The 19554-nt window shown below is 42.4% G+C and overlaps 1 protein-coding gene across 3 annotated transcripts in view; it reads left to right on the forward strand.

Annotated features, from left to right (window-relative positions):
- The first annotated feature begins 10892 nt into the window (after positions 1-10892).
- The window catches only part of TSHZ2 (teashirt zinc finger homeobox 2), a 507062-nt gene continuing 498400 nt past the window's right edge, over positions 10893-19554 (forward strand). For all 3 annotated transcript variants that reach the window (XM_012467469.3, XM_012467470.3, XM_064382536.1), the window contains exon 1: positions 10893-11471. In XM_012467469.3, the coding sequence (XP_012322892.2) occupies positions 11432-11471 (40 nt within the window). In that variant the 5' untranslated portion in view covers positions 10893-11431. The remainder of the gene's footprint in view (positions 11472-19554) is intronic.

A 19554-nucleotide genomic window follows, 5' to 3' on the forward strand; every position in this document is an offset into this window, starting at 1 on the left:
GGAATACAAAAGACTTATAAGCAAGTGCAAAATACAGATTATAAACAATAGGACTGGACAGGACACAGCAACTAAAGGAGGCATGGAACTAAGCTTTTGAAATCGCTGTGCACTTGATAGATACGTATTAAAGGTCACTGTGTGCCTGGCATTATGCCAAAAAGTAGAGGTACTGCAGGAATAGGACGCTCTTGTTCCTTATCCTCAGAAAGCTCAGATTGTAGGGGATTCTCCAACAGACGTTGCCTGGTCGCCCATTTCTTCACAAATCAACTCAACTAGGAACTGCCAGCACCCGTCTCTTTTGCCTCCAGGGAAGGCCAGAAGAGGCCCTCCACCCAATGGCTAGCAGGAGTGGGTGGATAAATACCCCAGCTCCCTCACCCTTGAGGAGAGACATCTCGAAAGTGCAGAATTTACACTACCTCCCAGCATTCCCAGCAGGATTAAGCTCCAGCGGCCCACAGTGATAACTCGCTTGTTAACACATCTATACCAGTCACCTTCTCTTTCCTTACTCACTTTCCTCTCCCCTTCTGGAGTTTTCTAGAATCAACTCCCAAACAAACTATTTGCACACAAATCTTTATCTCAGAGTCTGCTTCCTGGGGACGCAAAAGCAAGACACAAGCCTTCTAGAAGAAGAGTTTGTGACAGTCCTAGACTGTTCAACCATGTTAAGCCCATGGGTTCCTTAGCCTCCTGGAGTGCCCAGCAATGGTTAAGGAAAACAGACAAGCTGTATTCTTGGGCAAAAGCAGCCTTCAAGACAAGACACTTTGACATAATCCTAGCAAGCAGGGGTAGAATCTCATGAAATTTTAAGGACAATAGGATGCTTAATGCCTAATCATAATAGATAAGACATGCTCTGGATAAGACAGAAAGGTGTTCTCAGAGAGAATTATATCATTCTCTATTTGCTTCTGAAAGTTGAGGGGCACCTTTGGGCACACAGTTCTAATGAGTCCAGGAAGTAGAGCTTGATGCACAGTTGAGATGGCAGAAAATATACCAGAGCCCAGAACTTAAAGGCTGCTTATCACATGGTTTCCAGGCTGCTCCCATCCTTACATTCACTTAATGTCTTCCTGTGGTTAATGAAGTTGAGCAATGGATTACTGGGCCAGCGACTTGGTTTGGATTCTTCAGCAGCAGCAAACACTGTCACCGACTGCAAGTAGCCGACTCCAAGGGAGAAATGTGATATATGCTAAATCTAACAGCTCCCCTGGCCCCGATCTGCCCACTCAGCAATCATTCCCTTTAAAATATACATAATGCTTAATTGCTGTCGCAAAATTCTACACCTAACCAAATCAAAATAGTTTTAAAAACGAAAGCCTAGTAACTTTTGGAGGATTTATTCTTAGAAGCAAGCTTGCCGATGCCCAGATGTTCCCAAACTTTATGGTCATCAACCTTACCTTTTTTTAGAAAGGAAATTTGCACCCAGTTGAATAAGACATATTTTCTTCTGTGCTGCTTGTAAGTAAATGAACTCTACTGATCAATAGCTGGATGAATAAAATTCAAACTCGATATGATGACTGGCCTCCTGAGTGGTCTTTCCCAGGCCATCTCTCTTGCCTCATTTCTGCTTCCCCCTCCCTAGCTGGTTCTCTTGATCTTGGTTCTAACAGTTGCATCTTTGTATTCCTGAAGCTCATCTCTTCCAGTTTCAGAGCTGGGATCCTGACTGCCTGGTTTCAGATCTCAGTTTAAATGTCACCTCCTCCCAGAGCCTTTCCTCCACACCCCAACCCAACGCGGGCTCTGCCCCACCCCCATACTCTCTACCTCAACACTCTCAATACCCTGCTTTATTTTCTTCCTGTCACTCTCCACGATCTGGGACTTCCTCTTGTTTTACTCTCCTCACCAACAAGACGGTGGGGTTTCCTGGGGGAATAGAAAATAACCAGAGATTGCTGCCTTGAAGTTTTCACAAAATACTTGCTGAGAAGAGGGATATCTCGAATGAGTTAAGTGACATAAGAGGAAGGCATGAATTATATCCTCAAGGGCAACATTCTATGGTACACTCGCTCTCAAACTTGGCCGCACATTGGGATCTCCTGGGAGCTTTAAAAAATACTGACAACTGGATCCCACCCCCACAGACTGATGTAATGGGTCTGGGGTAAGGCCTGGGCATTGGGATTTTTTTAAATCACTCCAGCTGGCTGAAATACGCTTGAGAGCACTGCCTGTTATACTTGAAGCATTATGTGCATATACAGAAGTACACAAATTCAAAGTGCACAGCTGAATTAATGTTCTCTGATTGAACACACTGGAGTAACCAGCACCCTGGTTAAGTGCAATCCCAGCCTCTCAGAAGCCTCCTTATACCCACTCTCCAAAGTAACCATCACTCTGACATGCAAACATAAATTAGTTCTCTCTGCTTGTGTACTTATATATTTGGGATCTTAGTCTACCTTGAGACTTTTTGTTTTGAAAAGATATTTGGACTAGAGAAGTGTGAATCTCAAAAGATCCACCCAGGAAGCCTTCCTGGAAGAGGTGATATTTAAGAGAGGATCTGAAGGAGGCAATAGACAAGAGGAAAGAAAGAAAAGGGAGGGAAGGACAGCATCAACTGAGAAAGAAGCACAAAGGCTAAAATGTTATCTCCATATCGAATGAAAACCCTACTGGAGCCAGACACAGTGACTAACACAGTAATCCCAGCATCTTGGGAAGCTGAAGTGGGAGGATTGCTTGAGCCAAGGAGTTTGAGACTAGCCTGGGTAACACAGAGAGACACTGTCTCTACAAAAAAGAATAAAAGCTAGTCGAGTGTGGTGGCTCGAACCTGATATCCTGCTACTAGGGATGCTGAGGACTGAGTGAACCCAGGAGCTTGAGGCTGTGGTGAGCTATGATCGAGCCATTGAACTCCAGCCTGGGCAACAGAGCAAACAAGATCTTGTCTCTGAACAAAAAAAGAAAAGAAAACCCTACTGGGACAAAGGTATTTTTAAAATACCTTCCTTGCAGGTATGCTCAGCTTTGGGTTCAGTTGTTCCAGAGATTTTTTTTTTTTTTTGAGATGGAGTTTCGCTCTTGTTGCCCAGGCTGGAGTGCAATTGCAGGATCTCAGCTCACTACAACCTCTGCCTTTGGGGTTCAAGTGATTCTCTTACCTCAGCCTCCCGAATAGCTGGGATTACAGGCACATGCTACCATGTCCTGCTAAGTTTTTGTATTTTTAATAGAGACAAGGTTTCTCCATGTTGGTCAGGCTGGTGTCGAACTCTCGACCTCAGGTGATCTGCCCGCCTCCGCCTCCCAAAGTACTGGGATTACAGGCATGAGCCACTGTACCCTGCCTGTTCCATAGATTTTTAATGAACACCAATAGGGTGCTGGACTTGGGGATGTAAATGTGAATTTGGGAAAACAGACAAGAAACTCACAAATAGGTAAAGAAAATACAGACAAAGAGTGGGAGAGATAGGGCAGGTAACAAAAGCACGTTTGAGTTTAGGGTGAAGAGGAAAGATAGATCTGCAGGAGGAATTTTGTAGAAGGGAAGTGTAAGGTTAAATGTCCTGAAACCTGTGCGGGAGGCACTCTGGTGACTGAGATATTTTCCCTGTGCTCAACTGTCTCAAGGCTACCCCAAAGCCTAGTAATTAGAGCACCACCCTGCACAGGGTAGGCGCTTGGCAAATATTTGTTTAATTGCATCAGTGGTAAAACAGGAGAACTAACAACAACAACAAATTCCATACGTTGTGTGCTTTGATGGGGGATTGATAGGCTTCTATACTGCAATTAGAAGACTTGAGTGAATCCAAGAACAAATGCTCTTTCTGTTCCTTGCATGCAAGAAACTCTGCAAACTGGATTCATGTGTTGTAAAATTCAACTTTGGGCAGAAAAATTTCCTATGCCTAGTACCTTATCAGAATCACCTGGGAGCTTTAAGATTTTCAGATTTTTCTGACACCACCCTGGAATCTAATTTAGTAAGTCTGGGGTGAGGCCTGGGCTTCTTTATCTTAAAAAAAAAATCCCCAGGTGATTCTGATGTTCAGCCAGTATGGGAACAACTGTTTTGGAAGATAGGATTGAGTCATTCCAATCAGTTCATGCCTTTACACATCCCAAAGCTGGAGTGTTGGATCTGAGGAAGCAAAATTCCCTGGAGACTTAAATATAGCATTATTCCAAGACACCAGCTCTTATAAGAAGTTTCCCAAAGTGCCAGAGTCTGTTGTTTAGCACAGTATTTTGCTGATTCTAGCAAAGCCAACACCATCTTTTTCACATTTTGCCATTTCCACATCCCACCTGAATCACTTTTTACTCTCTATTGTTCCTTAAATATACTTATTTTTAAAATTCCACTAAATGTGTTTAAACTTTAGATTGCTCTTATACAAGAAGAGCAGGATCTTTCACTAAAATAGAAGGTAACTCTAAATCGAAAGCATTGAAAACAAAATTCTTTTATTTCTTTTTTTTTTTTCCTTTTACTTCAAGTTCCTGGATACACTTGCAGAATGTGCAGGTTTGTTACATATGTATACATGTGCCATGGTGGTTTGCTGCACCTATCAACCAATCATCTAGGTTTTAACCCCTCATGTGTAAGGTATTTGTCCTAATGCTCTCCTTTCCCTTGCCACCCCCCCACCCCCGACAGGCCCCGGTGTGTGATGTTCCCCTCCCTGTATCTGTGTGTTTCCATTGTTTAACTCCCACTTATGAGTAAGAACATGTGGTGTTTGGTTTTCTGTTCCTGTGTTAGTTTACTGAGAATGATGGCTTCCAGCTTAATCCATGTCCCCGCAAAGGACAAGAACTCATCCTTTTTATGGCTGCATAGTATTCCATGGTGTATATGTGCCACATTTTCTTTATTCAGTCTATCAATGATGGTCATTTGGGTTGGTTCCAAGTCATTGCTATTGTAAATAGTGCTGCAGTAAACATACATGTGCATGTGTCTTTATAACAGAGTGATTTATAATCCTTTGGGTATATACCCAGTAATGGGATTGCTGATTCTAGGTCCTTAAGGAATCACCACACTGTCTTCCACAATGGTTGAACTAATTTGCATTCCCACCAACAGTGTAAAAGCATTCCTACTTGTTCACAGCCTTGCCAGCATCTATTGTTTCTTGACTTTTTAGTCATCGCCATTCTGGCATGAGGTGGTATCTCACTGTGGTTTTGATTTGCATTTCTCTAATGATCAGTGATGATGAGCTTTTTTCCATGTTCTTGAAAACAAAACATTTTAAAAAGTTTAGCTAGATACTCTAGCCCCTCCCAAGCTTCTGAGCCTAAGATCTGTCGTATCTTGGTTGAGAAATAGAAGTTAGCAAGTATTCGGTATAAAAGAGACACTAGCACAAAATGGAGATCTTGTCAGAGTGAAAGAGAATTGAAAGGGAATAACTTTCTCACTATGTGATTCAATGTTATTTAACATCTTGTCTACAGCATGGGTACCATTGTGTTATGCATCCCACTGGTGTAGGCCAAAATCTTTGTGGAAAACTAAGCTAACTATTAGTAACAATAGGGAAAAAATACAAATTAATAAAAGAACACTTCGGAAATGTGGATCCAACAATGTGTTGGTATCCAGCCAGAAAGCAGGTATTGCAGAATTGTTACAAGTCCCCCACGTTATATAACCAGCTATTGAAAACCAGGAGAGAGTGGATGTAGAATTCTGAGAATATTGGATAGAACCTTAGGGAAATTTTGTCGTCCAAAGTCATCTGCTCCTGCCCATTTCCCTCCTGATTCTCTCTAATGCTGGACTCAGCTTCCGAATTCTTCTTTTTTAGTTCCCAGTCTTTTGGATGTTATTAAAACATCAAAAGCTTTTTGAATGTGAGGATCCTACCTTTCCATTCCAGTATCTGCTGTGCTTGGGGTAAGGCCTGGTAGACCTCACAAGCACAGTAGATGTCTGTGAAATAACTGGCTAGATGTAATGGAAACACCACACCAGCAGGCACGGGGCTTCCACAGAGCATGGCGGCTTCATGGTGAGGTTGCTGCAGCCTCAGTCCTCTTCTGTTCAGGCCTCCTGATCTTATAAGCCAGTAGCCCCAGATCCTAGAACTGTGGTTCCTTGACCGCAGGGCTGTGGGATTTTACCCAATAGGCTATGGTCCCTAGCTCAGTGCTCTGTAAAAGTGGATTGGGTAATTAGAATTAATGCCCTTTTTGCTGACATTGCCAACTATGAAATTGGTTTTTTTCTGCCTCGGTTGCCTAAGGGCTAGGCTGGGACTGGGTGGAGTTGGTCATGGGTGGAGGCCTTCTGGGTGATTTAGGGCAGGTGAGTTAACAACTTGAACCACACATGTGAGGTGGAGGAATTCGTGGGGATGTTACAAATGATTAAACAGCACTTTGCAAACAATGACAGTAACACTTTGTGGCTGACAAGAAGGATGGGGAAAGTTGAGTGTCATATAACCCAAAGAACTGTTAAGAAAAATATTTATGGAACTAGTCAGACCTGGTAGTTCCCCATAAGTAAGGCAAAGGCGGCAGGTGGGTGGGTTGTAGCGGGAAGTGTCCCAGATCAGACCGGGTGGGCCTTGCTGAGGTGGCGAGACAGGGGTGATCACGGTGGGTGGAGGAGTATTGAGGAATGGGCGCAGGTGAGATCCCATCACGACGGCCACCATTACAATGTCACTTCTTGAACTCTTAAGTTATATTAATATCTAAGCCTGAGTTGGCTTTATAGTTAACAATATTGAATATGTCTGATTCCAAAAGAACAAAGGTTTTGGGGGCAAATGTTCTCTAATTGGTGTGCAAAAGGCTCACTTGTAGGGGTGGATAGGTTGCATGTTTGAAATGGATTTCTAAGCCTTCATCCAGAATTTTCTGATTTAGACAATCTAGGGTAGTGATGCTAAGCCAAGGGCAATTTTGTCCCTCAGGGGACATTGGACAATATCTGGAGACAGTTTTCATTGTCACAACAGAAGCCTGGGATGCTCCTAAACATTCTACATTGAACAGGACCGCTCTTCCTAACAAAGAATTATCAGACCCTCAATATCAGTAGGGCCTGGGTTAGAAAATCTTGTTCTAGGGCAAGAGCCAGGTATGTGCATCTTAACAGGGGCCTCAGGAGATTTTAATGCAGGAAGCAAAAGCTTTACACAATGTCTGTCTTTTTGATACAAGGGCTTCAATATCAGAGTTCCCTTTTTGCCCACCCTTTTGTCATATTTAGGACTCAGCTTTGACTTACCTCTCCCCTTGAAGCCCCGTCTGGTAACCATCCTTCCTTTCACAAAGTTCAGGGTAATTGCTCCTTCTAAGAATACCTTCATCCCATACTTACAACCAACTGATCTTCAACAAAACATATAAAAACATAAGTTGGGGAAAGGACACTCTATTCTAGTGGTCCCCAACCTTTCTGGCACCAGAGACCAGTTTCATGGAAGACAGTTTTTCCATGAATGATCTGGGGATAAAACTGTTTGACCTCAGGTCATTAGGCATTAGATTCTCATAAGGAGTGTGCAGCCTAGATCCCCTGCATTCACAGTTTACTATGGAGTTGGAGCTCCCATGAGAATCTAATGCCCCTCCTGATCTCACAAGAGGTAGAGCTCAGGCTGTAATGTTTGCTCACCTGCTGCTCACTTCCTGCTGTGCCACCTTGTTCCCAACAGACCATGGACAGGTAATAGTCCACGGCTCAGGGGTTCGGGACCCCTGCCCCATTCAATAAATTGTGCTGAGAAAATTGGATAGCCACATGTAGAAGAATGAAACTATCCCTGTCTCTGACCATATACAAAAATTAACTCAAGGTAGATTAAAGACTTTAAATATAAGACCTGATACCATAAATATTTTAGAAGAAAACCTAGGCAAAATTTTTCTGGACATTGGCTTAGGCAAAGAATTTATGACTAAGCCCTCAAAAGCAAATGCAACAAAAACAAAAATAAATAAACGGGACCCAGTTAAACTAAAAACTTCCACACAGTAAAAGAGACCATCATCAGAGTAAACAGATAACCTACAGAATCGGTGAAAATATTTGCAAACTACACATCTGACAAAGGACTAATATCCAGAATCTACAAGGAACGCAAACAAATCAGCAAGAAAAAAATAATAATCTCATTAAAAAGTGGACAAATGACATGAATAGACATTTCTCAAAAGAAGATAGACAAATGGCCAACAAACATAATGAAAAAATGCTCAACATCGATAATCATCAGGTAAATGAAAATTAAAACTGCAGTGATACATCACTGTACCCTAGCCAGAAGGGCCATTATTAAAAAGTCAAAAACAACAGATATTGGTGTGGATGCGGGGAAAAGGGAACTCTTATACGCTGCTGGTGGGAATGTAAGTTAGTACAACCTCTATGGAAAACAGTATGGAGATTTCTTAAGGAACTAAAAGTGGATCTACCATTTGATCCAGCAATCCCACTACTGGGTATCTACCCAAAGGAAAAGAAGTCATTATGTCAAAAAGACACCTGCACGTGTATATTTATTGCAGCACAATTACAAAGATACGAAATCAACTTAAGTGTCCATCAACTAATGAGTGTATCAAGCGAATGTGGGGGGGGTGTGTGTGTGTGTGTATACATATATACATATGTATATACTATGGAATACTACTCAGCCATAGAAAAGAACAAAGCAATGTCTTTTGCTACAACTTGGATAGAGCTGGAGGCCATTATTCTAGGTGAAGTAACTCAGGAATTGAAAATCGAATACTGCATATTGTTGTTTATAAGTAGGAGCTAACGCATGGGTTCATAAAGGCATACAGAGAGGTATCGTAGATGTTGGCAACTCAGAAGGGAGGAGGATGGGAAGGGGGTGAGGAATGAAATACTATTTGTTGGGTGTAATGTACGCTACTCATGTGATGGGGGTACTAAAATCCCAGACTTCACCACTGTGCAATTCGTCCATGTAACCAAAAACCACTTTTACCCCTAAAGCTATTGAAATTAAAAGAAAGAAGGAAAGAAGGAAGGAAGGAAGGAAGGAAGGAAGGAAGGAAGGAAGGAAGGAAGGAAGGAAGGAAGGAAGGAAAAAGAAAAGAAGAAAGAAATAAAGAAAGAAAGAAAGAAAAAGAAAGAAAAAGACCTCTAGTCCCAGCCTGCATTAAATGCCCTCAATTGCTTTTCCCTCTCACTAGAAGGAGCACTCCTTGAGGGCAGGGTCTAGGTTCATCCTGTTCACAGACCTGTCCCCAACACCTCAAAAGCTGCCTGGCAGATAGCAGAACTCAATAATCACATGCTCATTTCAATCTCTCTGTGCTCAAATGCCATCTCCTACATTGAGCCTAGAGCTACCCACCCGCTCTTAGACACTATTACAGTACTCAGTTTAACATCTTTATGGAGTGAGTCACTCAAAGTATCCTGTTTATTTGTTTGATTACTTTTCATTCACTCAACAAATATTTTATTGGGCACTTACCATATGTCTTCTGCTTTGCCATCACTTAGGGATACAACAGAACAAAGAGGCAAAACTTATTCCTCCCATTGGAGCTTACGTTCAGGAGGGGAACTCGTACAGTAAACAAAATAGAAAACTGTCTATAACCTGTGCGACACTGATCAGCTCACTGGGGAATAATAAAGTGGAGAAATGGGACAAGGAGTGTGTGTGTGTGTGTGTGTGTGTGATTTTAAGTGAGGTAGACCTCTGGGAGAAGGAGAATTTAAGCAAAGACTGGATAGCTGGGGCCACTTGTCTGCACTCCCCCCATTAGAATATAAATACGAACAGGGCCACCACCTTCCCTTTCTCTGTGGCTTCCGTGTCTCCAGAATAGGCACATAGTAGGTGCTCAATAAATACTCTTCAAAGGCAACAAAAAGAGGAATATGTGATTACACCGTAAAGTAGGCAGAAGGGAGATTTTTATTTTTATGACCACCCATTGATTAGCGAGAAGGTGGGAAGGACGGGGCACTAAACTGAAGGGGGTGTGGGGAGGACATTTTGGGGGATCAGGTTAAGACTTAGAGGATGCAGGTCCTCACCAGATAAGGTCCCCTCCCCCCTTTCCCCGCCCCGAGCAAATCTAAGTTCTCCCTCTCCTAGTGTGCATAGTACCTGCTGCTCAGCCAACCTGGCCCTTGAATCTCCCTCCCAGCCTCCCAGCTTCAGAGTTCAGACATCATCACCAGGCCTCCTTTTTTTCTCTCCAGCACCCCTTCCCTCCTCACCTCTTTTCCCCCCGCCTCCGCCCCTTCCTCCTCCCGGAGGGGTGTCCCCGCGCCCGGTGGGCACGCCCTCGCCCCGGCGGAGCCAGGGCGCACGGAGGGGCCTGGGCCGGCGCGCCCGGGCCCCCGCCCCCAGCCCCTCTCCCCGGCGGGACGCTGTCCCTTTAATAGGCTCCCGCTGCCTGGCGCTCTGCGGCTGGGGAGTAAATTTCTCCCTGTCATCAGGTCGCGGGGAGAGGAGGAGGAGGAGGAGTTTGTTAATGTTCAGTTTGTTCAGCGGGATCGATGTTTGCTGGCATCGCCTCGCCCTGTCTTGTGTGTGCGAGGGTGTGTGTGTGTGTTTGTGTGTGTGTGCCTATGTGGGGGGTGTGAGTGTGTGTGCGAGGAAGCGGGGGTGCGTGTGCGTGTGAGTGCGTGTGTGAGTGTGTGTCTGTGTGTGTGTCTGTGTGTGTGTGTGTGTGAGTGAGTGGATTCCAGATTTTCTGTCTTTCCAAAACCCGCTCCTGTCCTCTCGCATATCACTCACAGACGGGGATCTGACAGCAGCCACAAACCTACAGTGAGTGATCGCTCTCCCCCCGGCACGAATCCGCCATAGAGATCAGCGAGGAGGAGGAGGAGGAGGAAGAGAAGAAGGAGGAGGTGGAGGAGGAGGTGGAGGAGGAGGAGGAGGAGGAGGGAAAGAGAAGGAAGAAGAAGAAAAAGAAGAAGAAACCCACTACCTTCCCAGGATTGCCTTTTTTTTCCTTATCTTTACGCGCGAGTGTGCGTGAGGCGCGTGTGCGCCCCTCGTCCCTTCCATCCGAACCCGGTCTTGGATGTTTAATAAAGAAATCAAGTGTCTCAACAGTCACCAAAAAAAAAACCGCAAAAACAAAAAAAAATCCAAAAGCAAAAACAAAAAGAGAGAGAGAGAGGAAAAAAAAAAATCCAAAACAAACAAACAAACAAGGCAGAACCAACCTCTACTTCAAAGCAGCCAGCACAAGCCACCCGTGTCTGCCGCCCAGAGAGGGGGGTCTCTGGCCCGTGCTGGAGGAGTTGCAGGGGGGATCGTCAGGGGGACAGAGGCCGAGTGACGTCCTAGGAGCCACCGGGCAAGAGGCGGAGGAGACCCAGAGAGGCCAGAGAGACCGCGGGCCCCGGCGCGCGGCTCGGGGCTGGGGCGCCAGAAGTGGGACTGGAGCGAAGTAGAGGATGCCGAGGAGAAAACAGCAGGCACCCAAGCGGGCGGCAGGTAAGAGAAACGGCTCCGCTTCGGGGCTGCCCAGCCCGGGCTGCCCTGCGCGCCGCGCTCCTCGCCCGCCCTCTTTGCCCCTGGGTGCCCGGGGGCACCACCCATTTAAGCTTTCGGGGGAGTTTGCGCCTGGTGCCCCTCTAGTAACCCGTCCTCTCTCGCGCCTTCTCTGGTCTCCCAAAACCTCCCCTTCCAAGCTCCGGTTGGGTTGAGGGGAGCTATACCACCAAGCCTTTCCTCCTTAAACTTTTTTTCCTCCACCCTCTACCCCACCCCTAACTTTCTCCCAGTCTATTTCTTGCCTCTCGGGCCAAAGTCGGGTTGAGGATTTGGGGTGCGGAGTACCGAGACAGCCCCTCCACCTCTGCATCCCTCAGCGTGGTCAGTGCCAGTGGCTTCTGGCCTCCAGGGACAGCGTCTCCTCTCACCGGGGCTTGGGGCGCAGAAGTGTGAGGCATACCCAACACCCGGGCTGCACGCAGGCTTTGGGGCGAGCAATAGTTTAGCGTTGATCACCAAGGTGGACAAAATGCCCCAGGAAATGGGTGACTCTTTGCCTATGTTGTCTAAAAGGATCCATATTGGGGAATCTAATTAACAGTTTCTCTACTCTTAATAAAGTGGGGAGGGTGGTAAATGCCCCACAGAAATTTAAACAGCTCTGGATTTTCTTTGCCCAGAGAGTTGCAAACTTTGTGAAATGCTTTGTACCATAAGAACTATCCCATCTGAACCCTTACTTATTCCTCCACAAAAAAAGATAGGAACAGGTTAATGGATCAGTACAATAGACCTTCTAAGGGTTTTTTTTTTTTTTTTTTCTTTTGGATTGCTTAATTGCTTTTTTAATAGTATGCTGGGGTTTTGTTTCTCGGAAGTGTAATATGAAAGTTCATTTTTCTTCTGCCAGACCCACCCACTGAAAAATCAGCTTTCCACTTGATTGCTAGTTTTGATTTGACATTTGATTGATCACCTGTCATCTTGCTGCCTTTGATCTATTCATTCTTGATATATATCAATAAATCACTCACCATGGTAACTCAGAGTGCCAGTGACGCAAACCTTGCCCTCTATATTCAGAGCCAGACATGCACAATTATTATCTTGTTTGGCTTTTAATGTGGACGTTTTTATTTCTTTGTGTCCTTTGGTTGAATCAGGGCTTTTGCAAAAAGCTTGTTTAATTGTTTCTTTCTTCTCTCTCTTTGCCCTCTTGATTTAGGCAGCATTAGGTAAGGCTGCTCTTCTGCAGACCCACCTCCGAATTTCATTCTGTTCCAACTCTAGCAAAACATAGGGAGAAGTTTGGTGGAACACTTTCATAAACTTTGTAAAGTCACCCTTAGAACAAATCCAAAGTTAGTTAGAAATCTGAAGAGAGTGGGTCCCTCATCTGAATGTGCCAAACCACCAAGCTCATCCTCCTTCCTCGCCTGATTCGAGCCCAAATGGCAATATAGGTGTTTTGAAATATCCACAATTATTATTCCTTCTGAGCACGGAATTGCTCCCTAACTATTTGTAAGTTGGTTAGAGTGGCATGCGGAAATATTGATACAGTGTGGATTCATATTTTCCGATTGTTTCCCTAAAAGCAAAATGATTAAAATATTTTTAGTGACGTATATATTTGGAACTTGCCTCATCAGTGAAGTTTTCTTTTTTCGACTCCGGTTACTTTTTTCGAAAACAATGTCTCTTTCCTACCTTTGTCTCTTTCTGCATTTAACTCACTTATTTCCTAAAACTTAGGCTGCTTTGCAATCTGACAGCGTGTGGATGTGTGCAATGGCCTTTGAGACCCAGGAAGAGTGATCCTGCTGCATCTAGTTCTGGCAACATAAGTTTAAGTGTAACTACATTATTAGAGATAACGTCCTTATTGTTGTTCCAAAAGAGAACACTGGGCTACAGTCCAGCAAGAAGTGATACTGCCCTGAAAATTACTCTTTTTTTTTTTCCTTGTTGTTCCGGTAAAGACTATCAACAACTAGGCAGTAATTTAAATTACCAGAATGACTGGACATGTCTCCTTTAGTAAGCTCATTACAAAAAGTGCATTGCTCAGAATTGCTTGACTTTGATTATAATTATCTTCCGATCGATAAGGATCCAGGTGTACGTAACATAATGCTGTATCACATTATTTAAATTAGATTCTTTTCATTAAGCTGTATCTGTTGGTGCTGGCTAGTTTATTGGGGTGTGTGTGTATGTGTGTGTGTGTGTGTTAGAAACTTGCAACTATAGTTTCAGTTTTCTGGCCCATTATATTCCTACTGTCTTTGTATGTTTGTTTTGTATGATTCTTATTATTTTCACCAGAAGAAGTGGAAACCCTTTTTAAGCTGAAAAAGGATAATTCATTTCGTACACAGTGAGGGCACTCTTACCTTGTTTATTTGCTCACATATTAATAAAGGAGATAGATTTTCATGCAGTGTTTCTTCTGTTCATCTGAGGTCATCAATGCCCTACTCTATTTCAGCTAAAGTGGTTGTTCACAAGTAAAGTTAGCCACTATGGGGTTCTATAGCTAGTTAACATCCAGGGAAGGGGAAAAGGTGGGTTCTAAGATTATGATCATACTAACTTTTATCACTGCTTAAAATTAAACACAATGCACAACTGTAAGTAATTACACCCAAGGACTGATGTTGAAAGCTTGATTTCTAGTTTGATTAATGAATAAAGGGAGATAGAAAAAGCCCATGAGTGGATCAGAGCTGAGGCTCTCCCGGAGCACTCTTTTTCCCAAGAACTGTTCCAGGCAATTTGATTCCTTTGTATTATTAGTTTTAAGTTCCATGTTTCAAGGAATCAGTTACAGAACTTTCTACTAAAGCATGTATCTAAATAGAATAAACAGAATTATATTGTAAGCGACGAGGAATTTTAGTCTTTATTTATCATAGTCCTCCCCCTTCAGGGGGAAGGGATGTGAGGGGACAATTCTCTTTAAGGAAACAGCTAAATCAGAGTATCTTCCTCTGAAATGTCATTCTTCCTGGCTTTCTTAAGCTACGCTATTCCACCATACTATTACTTAGGACAAGAAACAAAAAGTTGAGAAAGCAGCCTACCGTACCTGGGGGTTTGTGCTGCGTGTGCACGCTTGCTTTCTTGGATGTAAATTTCACTCACCATTAAAACGCATCCACTATCACCTGAAAATATTGCAGGATTCAGTTCCAGCATTTTCCCCTTGTATGCATTTCAGGGAAGATACAGAAAATAGCAGGAAAGTAAAATAAAACAGAATGGGGTTTTGATTTGTTTGCATTTTGCAGGATGCACAGTGGTTAAAAATGTAAGATTGTAGACTTAAAATCTAACTCTTGATTCTCTACAGCCTATCTCAGTCTCTGTGCGCACACATGTATAATAGGTATTTTATTTCACCATCCTGAACTGTTTTTATATTAATGACAGCCAATTGCAATAGAATACAAAATCTTTCGTGAGCACATCTTGTGAATATATAATATGTATGGAAGTTATAAGATTCAGCCCCTGCCCACCCAAAGCGATTAGATGTTTCTTTCTTGCTGACTCTCAGAGTCTTTCCGATCATCCAGATCTGAGGAGAGTCTTGCAAGAAAGAACAGCTCCCTCAATTTATTTTGTTTATTTAATATGGAGATGAATAATGCAGATTTTGTTTTCATGAATGTCCTTGTGTGGCAGTAAACATTAGACTATTAGCAATCATTACTTAAAAGTTGCAATTTGCACCTTAATAGCACAGGTTATTTACATGGGAAACATAGTCAGCAGGGACAGCTCTGAACACTGCAACAGAGCAGAAATGACCTCGGAGATCTCTTTTCCCCCTCATGATAGTGGCGACTCTGAAATAATGGGTGAGGTCTCAGAAATCTCAACCAACAGGATGGAGGGAGGGGGCAGATAGCTCAGGGTGAAGTTTAACTTTAATTTGCTGTCTAATGGGACAGGATTCAAGAGACTAGGAATCAGGTAGATTTGGGACCCTGGCTCTCTCACTTTGTTTAAATATCCTTCAGAAAGACAAGTTCACATCTTGAACACTTAAATATCGTGTGCTATGGATTCCTTCACTTGTCCAAAAGTATGATTTTAACAAATGAATGGAAAAATACACACACACACACATGAACACACACACACACGCACATATACACACAATAAACCCCAAAGGGTCACAGCAGCACTAACTCTTTTGGCTTCTGGCCATTCTTGTTACTTAAGGCAGGTCTCTGAAAAAGGAATAGATACCTTGAAATCACTTGGTCCACACAACATTTTGGACTGAAATTGATTGCTTAAGTGGTCCTTTTCCCACCCCCATCCTGATTTCCTCCTTCCACCTCTCACCTCACCCTTAAAGACTCGGATTGAATAGGACATCTCAAAAGCCCATTTGTTTTAGGCATTTATTGATTTCATTTTTAATCTGCCATATCAGGACACAATATGTTAACCCTAATCAGCAGATTGCAAGTGACAGAGAGTTCTAGTGGAAACTGTGTAAGGGAGCAGGGGCTCTGGGAAACTTCTTGACAATGAAAATCTTCTCTGAGGCTTGAGAGTTTGGATGTTGAAGGTTACTTTTGGGGAGGGTAGAAACATTCCTCAGAAACAGTCTACATTTTTTCCTTTCACTTTATATTTCCTTATCACCCACTTGCTCATTCTATTACTACCCTTTGGGAATGCTTAACAATACCTCCCAACAAATACCTCCCAAGTATCTTCGGGAGGTCTGTTCCTGAAACAGCTTGACTTCTGTCATATTCTTCAATGGAGGTTTATGCTTTCATTTCATCCCAGCTGATTTCTCATTCATTTGATGGAATTTCTCCAAAGGATAATACCTGGATTGATCTGTTTCTCTTCCCAAGGCCTTGGGAATTGTGCTCTCCATTGAGCAGGTTTTGGTGATTAGGGGGTGGGGGAAGGGGTACAGACTGAGCCTGGCATTTTTTAAAGCCACTGAAATGATGCCTCTCTGTTCATCACTGCAGCTGAGTTTAGGAAGTCAACCAAGAAGAAAACCTAGGCCCTGGTCATGTTTGTGCTGTGCCTGTAATTAGCTGACACGAGGTAAATATCCAAAGTCGACCTTCCCTTTCCATCACTGTATTTATACTGTCCATTTTATTTGGAAATGTCATGTTCTGGGAAGACTGAGCCACTATTTCAAAAGCAATGCCTGCTTCTTCTACCCATGTCCCCTTTAAAAAACACACAGAAATTGCCGCACAAATTCTATATTAGGACCAGGCATACACAGAGTATCATTTTCGTTTGATGCAAAGTCAGTTGGAAATACATTAAACTAACAGTTAGAGAGTGTCTTGCATCGCTTCCCTGAAGCAGTGCCTTTTCATTACATATTTAATTACAATCAAACTGAACGACTTTTATTAAAAAAATCACAGTGGTATTAAAAGAAGCCTGGCACACAAATAATTTTATTGCTTCGCAAGTTGAGAACGCTTTTATATTTTTATTTCTTTGGGAGAAATGTATTTTAATTTTCTAATGTTGTGATAAATACAGACTGTCTTTTACTGTAGTCTGTAATCAGGGAGAGCTTATCCTTCTATCTTTATAGAGTCTGCTTTACCCTAGAATAGGTTTTTATATTCCATTTTTTCAGTGATTTGTAACAATTGGTATGTTTTATTTTTTTTTTTTTACGTTTTACAAGTTCTGTTTAAACTTAGAAATTCTTACATTCCTTAGGGTGATCTTTGGCAAGCAGCTCTTCAGTTACAGGAGGAGTTTAGTCATTCTAACCACATAAGAAAGTGCAGAGTGCTTGCTTGCTTACCTGGATATTACAGCAAGAAAAATAACACCATCTATTTATGTGCCTCTAACATGTAACGCTATTTAACTGGATTTATAATTTCTTTTTTTTTTTCTTCCTACTGACCTTTCATTCACTTGTTTTGGAAACTTTTTCGGAGAAGAAGGTATAGAGATAACATTTAAAGTGGATTTCGAGATACATCAGATTTTTAAAACATCGTAATAAAAATTAGAGACTTCAGAGCCCAGCAGTTCACTGCCAGTCTAGGTCTGCAAACTAATAAGAAGGCATCTCTGCAAACACATAGTTTCTACTTGAACTTACACATGAACAGGGAGCATCTCCAGCAGTGTGGCCGTATTCATATTGCTCATTTTGTCTAAGAAATTATTTTGTCCGAGGGTATCAGACTGAGGTCCGTTCGAAGACATTATGTACATACAAAGACACACAGAAGAGAAATCTGAGATGCAAGTGGGAATTGCTGATATATTTGTTTCCAAAGCAAACTCCATGAATGAAATGATTAAATAATTCGGAAGCATTTGAAAGTCATTAAAATGGCCATTTGGAATTCTCAGTTCTTGCCTCCCTCCATTTTTTTTGCATTTCCCCCATAGAAAAAGACATCCCCTGGGTACCCTCAAATATTCTGGGATGCTGAAGTAATGCCTGAAACTATTTAAAATTTTAGAAATTAAAATTCAGGAGGCACAGTAAGATAATCCTGTTATTAATATATCAGTATTATTTAGCTACGCATAACAACAGGAAAACGTACAATGCAAAAGTTTTAGAGATAATGAGCTTAGAGAAATTACACGGGGGAAGGAATACCTGGATCATATTTGAAAGCATTTGTCTTGAATTCTGCTCATCTAAATGGGAGTTCTCTTTCTACCTGTGTCATTTAAAAAACAATTTCAATATCCCCCTACCTGGTACCCGAGCCTGAAGCAGAGTCTAATGAAACTCTCTCTAGACACACAGATGTAAGACGCTATACTGCACAACCCTTTTCAAAAAATTGTTTCAGAAAGCCAAATGTGGGCATGCAAACCAAACGAAAGACCTCAAGAATCTTTATAAGACAGCTAGCTCAGGGTTCAAGATCGAGAGAACTTTGTTTCGGCAGGGTAAGAAGGCAACAGCATTGCGTTTTAACTAAACATCTCTTCTTGGCAAATGAGAAGCGGTGAAGCAGGGAAGATTTTTTAAGGAGCTTTTTAGCTCTTTTGCATCTCTCTCCAAAGACTAATTTAATTGAAAAGCTGTAGTGTCCATTTATGCTAAAGGAAAGGCCTCATGTTTCCACAAAGCTGCTAGACACTAAGGTGGGTTAAAAAAAGGAGGGTGTGGTCAGCATTCTGCAGTTTCTGTTAGTACAAAAATTAAGATCACTGGTCTTAATTACTTGAGTGCTTTCAGAACTGAATAAATACTCTAAAATTACCCTGAGCTTTCTTCTTAAAGCTACATCTAAGCCATTTCTATGGAAATTACATAGTTTAGATATTAAGGTGGGTAGAAGACAGTTATTGTTTTTAATGAAAATAGTTACAAAGGGCAGAATGAGATAAAAACAGAGTTGGCAGCAGCCATTCTGTTTGTAATGAATTCGAAAGAAACTTCCGTAACGCTTTACTGCATCATGAAAAATCCATGAAATCTGGTGACATGGGAGTTACAAAAATGAGACAGAGGGTCAAGGTCTTCTATAGGGGAAAAATGACTTGTGTAAGTGAGAGCAGCGGCATATAAATATCTCTATATAAACTGCACAGGGCTTACTTTAAATCATTTCAATTTATCAAATCCTTGGAATTTTTTATGTATTTAGGAACCTCTCTTTTATACCCCAGAGAGATATGAATAGCTTCTGGGCCAAGATGATGCTGTAGAGAAGAGTCAAATCTATGCTATGCATACGGTACCATTTGGTACAGAAGAAACGCCAAAATGAAAAGCTGAAAATGCGTTTTATATCAGAATAGCCTTTGGCTATTTTCCTTTATTAGAAAGTTGGGTACATTGCTGAGCGCTTCTTGTTTTCCCCCTTGGGATTAGATTTGAGACTGTGGATGGAACAGTGGAGTAAGGGAAAGTGACTTGGGTCCTGGTCGCAGCCTTGCCCCATGCTAGTTATCTTGCTTCGGGCAAGCTCTAGAGATAAACCTTCCTCTCCGGATAAGAATGTGAGTTTTTGGAATCAGACTGATTCAGGTTCAAGTCTCTAGGTCTAATTCTCGTTCGGCCATGTAAACTTGAGCAGGCTACTGA

Source organism: Aotus nancymaae, unplaced genomic scaffold (assembly GCF_030222135.1).
Source record: "Aotus nancymaae isolate 86718 unplaced genomic scaffold, 86718_ANA_hifiasm-v0.15.2.pri h1tg000029l, whole genome shotgun sequence".
NCBI classification, from domain to species: Eukaryota; Metazoa; Chordata; class Mammalia; order Primates; family Aotidae; genus Aotus; species Aotus nancymaae.